This window comes from Mesocricetus auratus, unplaced genomic scaffold, assembly GCF_017639785.1.
Source record: "Mesocricetus auratus isolate SY011 unplaced genomic scaffold, BCM_Maur_2.0 Super-Scaffold_6730, whole genome shotgun sequence".
NCBI lineage: Eukaryota > Metazoa > Chordata > Mammalia > Rodentia > Cricetidae > Mesocricetus > Mesocricetus auratus.
In genome coordinates, this window is record NW_024429184.1 from 117,283,182 (window position 1) to 117,295,810 (window position 12,629).

A 12,629-nucleotide genomic window follows, 5' to 3' on the forward strand; every position below is an offset into this window, starting at 1 on the left:
TTATGTTTAGGTATATTCCTGTTATCCCAGATCTCTCCAAGACCTTTATCATGAAGGGGTGTTGGATTTTGTCAAAGGCTTTTTCTGCATCTAGTGAGATGATCATGTGATTTTTGTTTCTCACCTTATTTATATGGTGGATTACATTGATGGATTTTCGTATGTTGAACCATCCCTGCATCCCTGGGATGAAACCTACTTGATCGTGGTGAATGATTGTTTTGATGTCTTCTTGGACCCCATTTGTCAGTATTTTATTGAGTATTTTTGCATCAATGTTCATGAAGGATATCGGTCTGAAGTTCTCTTTCTTAGTTGTGTGGCTTGGGGATCAAGGTTATTGAAGCCTCGTAGAAAGATTTTGGCAGACTCTTCTGCTCCTATTGTGTGGAATGCTTTGAGGAGAATTGGTATAAGCTGCTCTTAAAATTTCTGGTAGAATTCTGCACTGAGGACATCTGAACCTGGGCTTTGTTTGTTTGGAAAACTTTTGATGACTGCTTCTATTTGCACTGGGGTTATAGGTCCATTTAAATTACTTATCTATTCTTGATTTAATTTTGGCAAGTGATATTTACCCAGAAAATTGTCCATTTCCTTTAAATTTTTTAGTTTTGTGGAGTACAGGTTTTCAATGTATGACTGATCATTCTCTGAATTTCCTCAGAGTCCGTTGTTATGTCCCCCTTTTTGTTTCTGATTTTGTTAATTTGCATGTTCACACTCTGCTGTTTGGTAAGTTTGGACAAAGGTTTGTGTATCTTGTTGATTTTCTCAAAGAACCAACTCTTTGTTGCATTGATTCTTTGTATTGTTTTCCAAGTTTCTACTTTATTGATTTCATCCCTCAGTTTATTTCCTGGCATCTACTCCTCCTGTGTGAGTTTGCCTCTTTGTGCTCTAGAGCTTTCAGTTTTGCTGTTAATTCTGTAATGTAACTATTATCCTGTTTCTTCATGTGGGCACTTAGTGCTATGAACTTCCCTCATAGCACTGCTTTCATAGTGTCCCATAGGTTTGGGTATGTTGTGTCTTCATTCTCACTGAATTCTAGGAAGTCCTTTATTTCTTCTTTGACCCAGGAATGGTGCTATTGTGTGTTATTCACTTTCCATGAGTTTGTAGAGTTTCTGCAATTTGTGTTGTTGTTGAATTCTAATTTTAAAGCATGGTGGTCTGATACGATGCATGGAGTTATTCCATTTTTTTGTACCTGCTGAGGTTTGTTATGTTGCCAAGTATGTGGTTGATTTTTGAGGCCATTCCATGTGGTGGTGAGAAGAAGCTATATTTTTTTTTATTTGGATGGAATTTTCTATAGATGTCTGTTAATCCCAATTGGGTCATAACTTCTATTAGACCATTTGCTTCTTTGTAAAGTTTCTGTCTGGTACTCCTGTCTAGTGGTGAGAGTGGGGTGTTAAGTCTCCCACTATAAGTGTGTGGGGCTTTATATGTGATTTGAATTTTAGTAATGTTTCTTTTAGTAACATGGATGCATTTGTATTTGGGGCACAGATGTTCATAATTGAAACTTAATCTTGTTACTTTCTCCTGTGATGAGTATGTAATGACCTCCTTCATCTATTTTGATTGATTTTAGTTTAAAGTCTAATTTGTTAGATATTAGGATTGCTATCCCTGCCTGTTTCTTGGGTCCATTTGATTGGAATTCTTTTTCCAACCTTTAACTCTGAGGTAATGTCTGTCTTTGAGGCTGAGGTGTGTTTCATGTATGCAGCAGAAGGATGGGTTTTGTCTTCGAATCCATTCTGTTATCCTATATCTTTTTATGGTTGAGTTAAGACCTTTAATATTGAGGGATATTAGTGACCATTGATTGCTCATTCTTCTTCGATTTGTAATGGTTGTTGTTGGTGGAATTATGTGTAGAATCCCACCCTTTTTTCCTTTTGGCTGTTGGTAAGGTGGGATTATCTAGTGCCTATGTTTTCCTGGTTGTAGTTAACTTCCTTGGGTTGGAGTTTTCTTTCCTGAACTTTCTGTAGGGCTGAGTTAGTGGATACGTATTGCTTAAATCTAGTTTTGTCATGGAATATCTTGTTTTCTCCATCTATATTGATTGAAAGCTTTGCTGGGTATAGCAGTCTGGGCTGGCATCGGTGGTCTCTTAGTGATGGTAGAATATATATCCATGACCTTCTGGCCTTCAGAGTTTCCATGGAGAAGTCAGGTATAATTCTGATAGGTTTGCCTTTATAAGTTACTTGGCCTTTTTCCTTAGCTACTCTTAATATTCTTTCTTTATTCTGTATGTTTGGGGTCTTGATTATTATGTGGCCAGGGGATTTTTTGTGGTCTGCTCTGTTTGATGTTCTGTAAGCTTCTTGTACCTTCATTGGCATGTCTTTCTTTAGGTTGGGAAAGTTTTCTTCTATGATTATGTTGAATGTGTTTTATGCCCCTTTGAGGTGGTTTCCTTCACCTTCTTATAATACCTATTATTCTTAGGTTGGATATTTACATGGTGTCCCATTTTTCCTGGATATTTTGTATTAGGGATTTGTTGTACTTAAGATTTTCTTTGATGAATCAATTTCTCCTAGTGTATCTTCAACACTTGAGATTCTCTCTTTCGTCTCTTGTATACTGTTGGTTATGCTTGCATCTGTAGTACCTGACCATTTGCCCAGCTTTTCTATTTCCACCCTTCCTTCAGATTGTGGTTTTATTTAATTGTCTCTATTTCAGTTTTCAACCCTTGCACTGTTTGAATTTTTCTTGCTGTTTTTCTTTGTCTTTTCTTCCATTTGTTGCATTTTTTGCTTTGTTTTTTCTTCCATTTCTTGTTTTTTTTCTTTCATTTCTTTCTTTTTTTTTGGTTTGCTTTTTCTTTCATTTCTTTGAGGGATTTTCCTATATCCTTTTTGAGGGCCTCTATCTTTATCATGAAGTTGTTTTTAAGGTCATTCTCTTCTGCTTCATTTGCATTGGAATGTTGGAGTCTTGCTGGTGTGGAGTCTCTAGAATCTGGCAGTGTCATATTTGCTTTTCTGTTGCTGAGTGTTTTTTTTTTGTACTGTCTCTTTCTCACGTTTTCTTCTAGTGGGTGCAGAGAGAGCCCCTTACTGGTTAGGGGACCAGAGTTCCCTTTTAGTGGGTGCAAGCAATTACAATACTCTGGTAGTTCTCCTCTTCCTGGTCCTAGTTCTGGTCCCGTGGAGAAGAAGCCTGGGAATCTGGGGTGCTTAGTCTCCCTCTAGCGGTCTGCAGGCACTGGTCCCCTGGTCTCCTGGTCCACTGATACCGTTTGTGGAAGAGAAGACCAGGAATCTGGGGTGCATGGCTCCTGCCAGGAGGGGGGCTCTGTGGCAGTCCCCAGGCTGTCCCCAGGCACTGGAAGGCAGGCCTGGATGCAGGGCCTGGTTTACCTGTTCCCCTGGTCATGCATCTTCTAGGTCATTTTGATATGTTTTCTCTTCTTGGTTTTCTTTATATTATCCAGTTTTGTGGCATGCACCTTCTGGTTGTTGGTACCCATGTAAAATCTGTCCACAACCATGACCCTATTATCCCCTTCCAGCAGGAGCCCAGCCTTTGCTCTTAGCTTGACAAAGCACTATCTTGTACAGCCACTTTAACCCTCACAGGTATAAACTTGGCCAGGATTCTCTGATGTCCTTACAAGCAATACATTTTGATAAATTTCAAGTTACAAGCATGAAATCTCTACACTGACTCACCAGGCAATGCAAAACATGTAGTCTTTGTGCTTTGTACAAAATCTCATTCTGCCTTCAGAGGGTTTTCAAGTAATATTTTTAGCCTTCTCTCCTGGGCTGCTGAGTTGACCAGTGTCCTGAGCAGGAAAACTGGCCCTGGGTTTGTGTTTTCCATGTTGTCAGAGGCTACGTAACTATGGTGTCTATGAGAAAAATAATTTCATTATTCCTTAAGCAAACTATCTGTAAGACTGAGTTATCATGTAAGTGGATTCCTGTTGCATTGCAGGGATAATTTCTGACATTTGGTCAGTTTTTATGGTTGTTTTCTGATGTCAGATAATCCTTCTATGTTGGAGGGGAATTCTACCAGACACATGAATAATATATAATTTAATATTTTAAAATATACAAATTTTATGACTTTAGATCATGAAGGAAGAGGGAGATATTTTTTCTTCCTAATGCTGACGAGATTGAACCTAGGGACTTGTATCTGTTAGGCAAATGTCCTACTATGGGACTGCAAAGGCAGACCTTGATTGACTTTTTTCAGTTCAGGCTAGCATCCTGATTACTGGACATCATACTTGAAGAGGCATCTTGGCATGTAACCAGCAAGTCATTTGAGTTATCTATCCTATTTGAGACTTACATGTTTATTTCTATTTGCTTTTTCTCACTTTTACATATTCCTCTATTTAATTTTTAAATTAAGTAACCAAAAATTACATATCAAGGATTAGGGAAGGTCAGCAATCTTATTTTTATATTCCATTACATCCTTAGGGGAGGAAACATTAATTCAGGGAAAGATGCAAATACTTGAACTCCAAGGAATGACACTTGAGATTTAAAAACAAGCAAAGGATAAACATGATTCATGTGTATACATTATGTTCAGTCATGAAAACATCATAAGGAAATCCATTGCTTTGTACAATGAGTATACACTAACTAAAAAGTAAAACGTAGAAAGATATTAGATTATAAACCAAGCTCTTCAATTGTTAATATTCTGGCAAAGGTTGAGTAAAGTTTTCTTTCAGTTGTATTATTATGAATTTAACTTTTAGAAACCACATAATGAGCTTTTTTGACTCATTGAATATAAGTTCATTATAATTCAGTTTAATTCATTACAATTCAAGTCAATTAAAAACCAATAATTTTTGTATTATGCAATAGACAGCACAATTGAAACATTGAATTAACTGAGAATATTTCATGGTTACACAAAATAACAAAACAGAAGATAATTATTAAATATCACAAAAAATGTTTTGCTTTCCATAGCTACAAAATAATAAAAGGTGGAAATTATCAGAAGTGATAGCCAGAATCAAATAGAATATGGAAATTTCCCTAAATCTCCAGAGTCTTTTGAAAGGCTAGGAGAAACTGCAGGAGAACCAAAGGAAATGTATACATTACTATAAACTAGAAGGGAGCCACGGGGAACAGCATGCTTAGAATGCACAAGCCTCTGGGTGTGGTTTCCAATAAGGCTGTCTTAGTTACTTTTCCTAGTTCTAGGATAAAGTAGGGAGGGTTTGGGCCTCACAGATCAAGACTGCACCATGACAGCGAAGGTGAAAGCCACACGCTTGAACAAGATCACACTGCATCTCCAGGCAGGAAGAAGGGAGCAACGAGGCTTGGGCTCAGCCCACTTTCTCCTCCTCACATAGTTCAGGGTCTCAGCCCAGGGAATGGTGCCACCCACAATGCTCTTCCAACCTCTGTTAACCTAGCATGATAACCTCCATTGGCATGCCCAGAAGGTGGGTGGTTCTCCATCTCCAGTTCACAAGCCAGAACCACAAGAGCTCCATGTACACCTTTATTGGTGGATTAAAAAGATGAGACCACGTAAGGTCTGGATTCTTTGCAGGATTTCAGTGGTTACTTCTACTGCTCAGATTAGCTTTTGAGCATTATTGTGTCAAGCAGTGATTTACCAGGTGGGGTTCTTTGTCTGTTTGATTGTTGATCTGCTTCTTGGAAGCGTGTCTAGAGCCTGGCATGCATGTATGGTCTGCCACTGATTACACCCTCAGTCTCTAACATATTTGTTCAGTGACAGAGGGGACAAGTCAGTAATACATGAGGTTATCCCTTTGCTTTTTTACAAGTGAGGCTGCTAACATTAATATTTGTGCTAGGTGGGTAGTGGACAAATAATGCAGCCAACCTCTAGCACATGCAGTCCATGGAAGAAAAGTTCACGATTCTAGTGTCTTAATATTTTAATACACTGGTTGCTTATTTGTAAGACAAGCACCTTGTTAAACTCCAGACTACTGAGAGTGACGGTAAGAAACTTCAGCTGTGAGTGAAGCTCACTAACAGAATTTATGGTGAGCACTTAAGAGATCCTATATAAATATCCAATAGCAATAGAATAAAGTGAAAATATGTAAATAATTTGGGTATAAAAACTTTAAAATTTGTGGTAAAAACAGTAAAGTAGGTGGCATATAGGAGACAGAGAGAGATGCATATCTATTAGTTTGAGACAAGCATATATACATATATACAAATATATATATATATTCAGTTAGTGATATCCTGTCTGAAACAAAATAAAAACAAAAAAACTATACAAAACCTAAAGCACGTCAAATAAAATGTCTTTTGTTGTCTAATTCTTGAGCTAATGTAATGCATATGTTGAAGCATAAAGATATTGTGTTGCTAATATTCATATGCCTGAAACTACTAGTGCAATAGATATCAAGAAAGAAAAAAATTTAGTAATGGAGGAAATACATGATTTGATTACAGAGCCAGTAAAATACAATTCACTCACGAGAAACATTTTACTGTAGATTTGGCAAAAATAAATTCACCTAACCAAATACAAAAGCTAGCCAAATACAAAGCTATCCCTGCAGTGGTGATTTTCCTTAATTTCTCTCCCAGGATTCTGAAGCAACAGCTGGGGAATCATGGGTTTGAGGAATTTGAACTCACCAGTTCCAGTATCCCCGGTAAGATACACTTCATACTGGTAGCTCTGGGAGAGGGTTCCAGTGCCACTGACATCCACCAGGGGTCCAGGAAAGTGTCCTTCAGGCACAGAGCAACCACCCAGAGAGGCCGCCCTGGCCCTCCTGCACAGCCTCACCCCTACAAACAGCAGCACAGACAAAAGGAAGAGCGAAGACACAGATGCCAAGGCGATGACCAGATACAGCGTGAGTGCATCCTCATCCTGGACAGAGTTGCTTGCCACCTCAGGCAGAAGCAGGTAGGGCTGAGAGAAGCCATCCACCAGCAGCACATGCAGAGTGACACTGGCAGACCTGGGAGGGTCGCCATTGTCCTTGACCAGCAGCAGCAGCCTGTGCTTGGGAGCATCGCGCTCACTCAGCAGCCTGGAGGTGCGCACCTCGCCATTGTGAGCCCACACGCTGAACAGCCCTGGCTCTGTGGCCTTGAGCAGCTGGAACGACAGCCAGGCGTTCTGGCCAGAGTCGTGGTCCACAGCCACCACCTTGGTGACCAGGTATCCTGGCTCCGCCGCCCTGGGCAGCAGCTCTGTGCAGGGCGCAGATACGTTCTGCAGCGGGTAGAGCACGAAGGGCGCATTGTCATTGGAGTCCAGCACGAGCACGCGCACCAGTGCCTGGCTGCTGAGAGCCGGCGAGCCTTGGTCTGTGGCGCCCACGCGGAACTCGAAGGTCTGCAGGGCCTCATAGTCCAGCGCTCTGAGCGCGAACAGCTGCCCGTTGTTGGCATTGATGGAGATGAGCGAGTCCAGGGCCAGCTGCGGGTCGTGGCTGGGCAGCAGCGAGTAGGTGATGCGGGCATTGGAGCCTGAGTCTGAGTCTGTGGCGCTGATGGTGCCTATGTGCAGGGCGGGGCTGTTGTTCTCCTGGACAAACAGGGTGTAGGAGGTTTGTGTGAAGGCGGGGGCGTTGTCGTTGACGTCAGACACCTGCACTGTTATGGTGTGCTGGGTTGTGAGCCTGGGTATGCCCAGGTCGGTGACTGTGATGGTGATGTTGTACTCAGCTCTGCTCTCTCTGTCCAGTGCTCCCTCTGTCACTAAAGTGTAGTAATTCTCGAATGTGGGCTTCAAAAGAAATGGAAGATCATTCTGAATGGAACACACCATCCTTCCACTGTCCCCGAAATCTGGGTCAGAAACACTGAAGACAGCGACTACAGCCTCAGGAGCATTTTCTGGGATTGAAGCAGTGAGCGAAGATATGGTGAGTTTAGGAGCGTTGTCATTCACATCCAACACCTGAATAGTTACACTGCATTTTCCTGAAAAGCCTCCACTGTCTGTGGCTATAATTTCCATGTTATAGTAGGGTGTTGACTCAAAGTCCAAAGCCCCTATAAGATGGATTTCTCCTGTGACCTCGTCTATTACAAACGGTTGAGAAGCTCCACCACCTTGAAACAGAGAGTAGGCGACATTCCCATATATCCCAGCATCTAAATCCCTGGCAGAGACCGCGACAACTAAGGCACCAAGGGGGCTGTTCTCAGGGACCTGCACCTCATAGAGCGACTGTAGGAACTGGGGGACGTTGTCATTGATGTCCACGACTTCAATGCGAACTGTGGTGGTCCCAGACCTGGGCGGAGACCCTCCATCCACAGCAGTGAGGGTCAAAGTGAGCTCAGGCTGCTCCTCCCTGTCCAGGCCTCTGTCCAGCACCAGCTCTGGATATTTCCTGCCATCAGCGCGACTGTGAGTGACCGCATGGAAATGGAGGTTGGGGCTGACTGTGTAGTTCTGAACAGCATTGCTCCCTATGTCAGAATCCTGAGCTGCCTTCAGAGGAAACACGGTTCCTGGTTGGGCACTCTCAGGGATTTTTAGGAGCATTTCCCTGTGGGGAAACTCCGGAGAATGGTCGTTTACATCCGTGAGCTGAAGGTCTGTTTGGAAGAACTGCACAGGGTTCTCGAGTATGAGTTGGAAGTGCAGCACACAAGGGTCTGTCGCCGCACACAGCACCTCGCGATCTGGCTTTTCCTTTAATAGCAAATTTCCGGTCTCTGCATCCAGCCCCAAGAGCTCTTTGTTTCCTCTGTGATGGATTCGTGCCCCTCTAGAGGCCAGCTCCCCCTCCCTGAGCCCCAGATCTCTTTCCAGGTTAGCCACCAAGTAGCCAGTCTCTGATTCTTCTGGCATGGAGTATCTAATTGCCTCAGAGCCAGACTCCCACAAAAGCAGCAGCATAGCAATAAAAACGACTTGCCTTTGCTGTGGCGTTTTTGCTAGGGCTGTCTCCATTGTTCAGATGCAGTCCAGAGGGCGTTGCTTCTTCTAATTGTTTTCAATCCACAAAGATAGTTTGGTGAATAACCTCCAATTAAATCTTCTTTAACGCCCTACCATCCCTGGGCGTTTCTCCCCTGGTTCACACTTAAATGTGTTGTCCTTCTGGGGAGCAGACAGCGTTCTGATTTTCAGATTTCTCTAGTTTCCTGGGAATCTGCAGAGCTGGTAGTCTCACGCTTAGTCTACAGCACCACCACGCGTCCATTTTTATGATTGCATATAGTTTTGACATTCTAAATTCTAAGCCTGTTTTTGAGATACAGTTGCTTCTCCTAATACAAGAGTTTATGTTAACTCCTAGTATTTATAAACATACCTTTGATGAGCTAGTATATTCATAATATAGTTTCTTAATATAGCATAGTAATCTTAATTAAATTCTTTAGAGAACATGAAGAAACTTTTTATGGGCTTATAATAAATTAAATGGTATTTCATTAATTTTATACAGAAAAATCCAATTTTTTATAATTTAATTTTGCTTTGATATAGAACATTCATTCAGAAGGGACACACAGGAATATTTTCAATGGTTAATATGTTTCTATAAGTAGGAACCTAAAGCAAAGCTAAAATATGCAAAAATATATTGTGCTCCCTCTGGTCATTATTTCTTGATCAACCCTCTCCACAAAAGTAGCACATTGGCCACTACCATTGCACGTGACTCTGTATTTACCAGAATTTTTATGAAGCGTGGTTGTAGAGCTCTTCTCTCTTATGCCGGCCCTGTGTCATTCAACATCAGCTTTGTGAAGTCGAGTTGTGACAAGTTGTCCTAACTAGATTTCTTATCATTATTTCGTATTACTCCTGTGTGTCATGATTCACTGTGTCTACTCCAGCTGGTGAATGTCTTAAGTTTTTAATGCTACAAACATTGTTGTACATGCGATTTTGATGCGATTTACTTTGAATGTTTGGATTAGTATGCATTCAAATGTGATAATCCATTGAGATTTAGCCTGGATTGTAAGGTATTTTTTTCTAAAAATGTAGGGTTGCTGGATCAGCCACGGTGGCGCGTGTTTGTAATCCTAGCATGGCGAGACACTGAAGGGAGGCTTATAAGTTCAAGGGCAGTATATTATACACTTCAAAAGAAAAAAAAGAAAAAACCTGAAGAGTAGAGATACATGTCAGCTGTAGAACCCTTGTTCAGCATACTCAAGACTGATTCGCAGCACGGTAAAACTTAAGCAAAAGGCAACAGAATGGGAGTTCCATGTGCTCTATGGTGTTGTCAACATTTTCTGTTATCATTTCAGTTTTAACCACTCTTATGAGCACAAATGACACTATATCTTAAACTTAACTAGCATTTCTCTGGTGATTAATGAAATTATCCACATTGTCACATGAATTATTTTTATTATGATACATTGTTTTGAAAGTAGTATTTAGGTGTTTTACATGTTTCTATTTGGAGCATTTTCCTGCAGAAATAATCTTGTGAAGACAGGCATAGTGGCACACACCTTTAATTCCAGCACTTGGGAGTCAGAGGAAGACAGATCTCTGTGAGTTCAAGGCCATCCTGGTCTACATAGTGAGTTTCAGGATAGCCAGAGCTACAAAGTGAGACCATATCACAAAAGAAAGAGAGAGAGGGGAAGAGAGACGAAATATAGACAGACAGACAGACAGATAGATAGATAGAATCCTGTATTCTGAATGTAATCCTTTTTCAAATATATGTATTGCAAATTTTTATGTTTGGGAAAATTATTGTAAGTACAGAAATTTTCCCTATATTCTTGGCCACAAATACACACAGCCTTCCACATTATTAATACCCTAAACTTGTACATTTGTCATCTTTGATAAGCCTATATTAATGTATCTTTTTGTTTGTTTGTTTGAGACAGGGTTTCTCTGTGTAGCCCTGGCTGTCCTGGAACTACTCCATAGTCCTGTGTGGCCTCAAATTCAAAGATCCTCCTGCCTTTGTTTCTCAAGTGCTGGGATTAAAGGACTGCAACAACATACCCAGCTAACACATCTTTTGTTTGCTTTTGTTTTCCAAGACAGGGTTTCACAATGGCTGTCCTGGGACTCACTACCTATACCAGGCTCTTATCCTCAGAACAATTCTCCAGCTCCCATTCACAGATCCTCGTCACCAAGCCCAAACTGTAGACTATGTTTTTTTATTTGATGCTGTATATCCTGTAGATTTGGACAACTTATCACAGTTTATCCATACCTTTAGATTATCAAATGGAATAGTTTCTTGGCCTCCAAATCCTTTAAATCTGTGTATTTCTCTGCCTCTCTGAAATTGGGAAATCACTGATTTTTGAGGGGGGGTTCGAGACAGGGTTTCTCTGTATTGTTTTGGAGGCTGTCCTGGAACTTGCTCTGAGATCTGCCTGCCTCAGTTACTGTAAGTTTTTGACATTGATGAATCAAGTCTCCAGAGGCATCTGTGTTCAAATATTTTTTGTGCCTGTATTTTCTGTTCCCTTGCATGAATACTATAGAACATGATGACCGGATGACACAGTAAGAGTACACTTGACATTGCAAGAAACTACTAAACTGTCTTCCGAGGTGGCCATATTGGTTGCCAATCACATCATCCAAGAATCAGAGTTCCTGGTGCTCCACACCGTCCTCAACATTTGGTGATGTTGGTGTCCTGTAATTTGGTTGTAGTACTTGGCTTAGTATTTCTTGAAAGACATACAATTTGTAACAGTTTTTCACACTCTTACTGACCATCTGTGTGTCTTGGTTGCTAATGTGTCTTAGAGTGTTTTTGCCTGGCGCTGGTTTTGTTGTTGTTGAGTTTTTAAAATCCTGCATATTGCACACATCCTTTCTGAAATATGTCCTTTGGGAACATTTCCCCAATCTGCAGTTTGCCTTTTCACTTTCTTCATAGGACACTTTGCAGAAGAGAAGATGGATGTATCAGTTATTGTTCTGTGGACTATTCCTTTGTGTTAGTAACTTCAATTTTTTTCCTCTTTAAAAATCAAAAACTTAAAATTATTCTGCTTGAATTTCCACAGAAAATATATATGAAGAAAAGAAATGTATAAGATTTCATTGATTTTGTGAATTGATTGGGGAGAACTAGCTTTTCACCTGTTGAATCCTTTAGTTAGTAACCACTGTGTGAGTATTACTCTATTTGGATTCAGCATTTCCCAAAAAATACTGTACAACCTTCGATGCAATAGCGGTATGGCCAGCATGCTTTTTGGTATTTTATGTTTTGAAACTATCTTAACAGCTACTTAAACTTCTTCAATTTCCTAACTTCAGTTAAAATGGTGATTTATAAGTTTTCAACTTTGTAAGTACAAAAATGTCTAAAATATTAACCTTACATTTTTGAGTCATTGACTCTATGTAGCCTTGACTGTCCTGGAACTCACTACGGAGATGAAGCTGGCCTCAAACACACAGAGATGCTCTCCCTCTGTGCCTCTGTGCCTCTGTGCCTCTGCCTCTGCCTCTGCCCCTGCCCCTGCCCCTGCCCCTGCCCCTGCCCCTGCCCCTGCCCCTGTGTTTCGAGTGCTGTGATTAATTGTGTGAGCTGCCACCTCTGCCTCTTTCATTTTTGAAGAAGACATTAGGACTGCAAGGTGATGCTTTTTATTTTTCTTGATTCATTTCAGAATTTTGAA

General features: G+C 40.9%; 1 protein-coding gene across 1 annotated transcript; it reads right to left on the reverse strand.

Moving 5' to 3' along the window:
- Positions 1-4,425: 4,425 nt before the first annotated feature.
- Positions 4,426-12,424, reverse strand: LOC121138892 (protocadherin beta-6-like). Its single transcript, XM_040741928.1, has one exon. The coding sequence runs from the start codon at positions 8,941-8,943 to the stop codon at positions 6,553-6,555; it is 2,391 nt and encodes a 796-aa protein (XP_040597862.1). The 5' UTR covers positions 8,944-12,424; the 3' UTR covers positions 4,426-6,552.
- Positions 12,425-12,629: the final 205 nt, after the last annotated feature.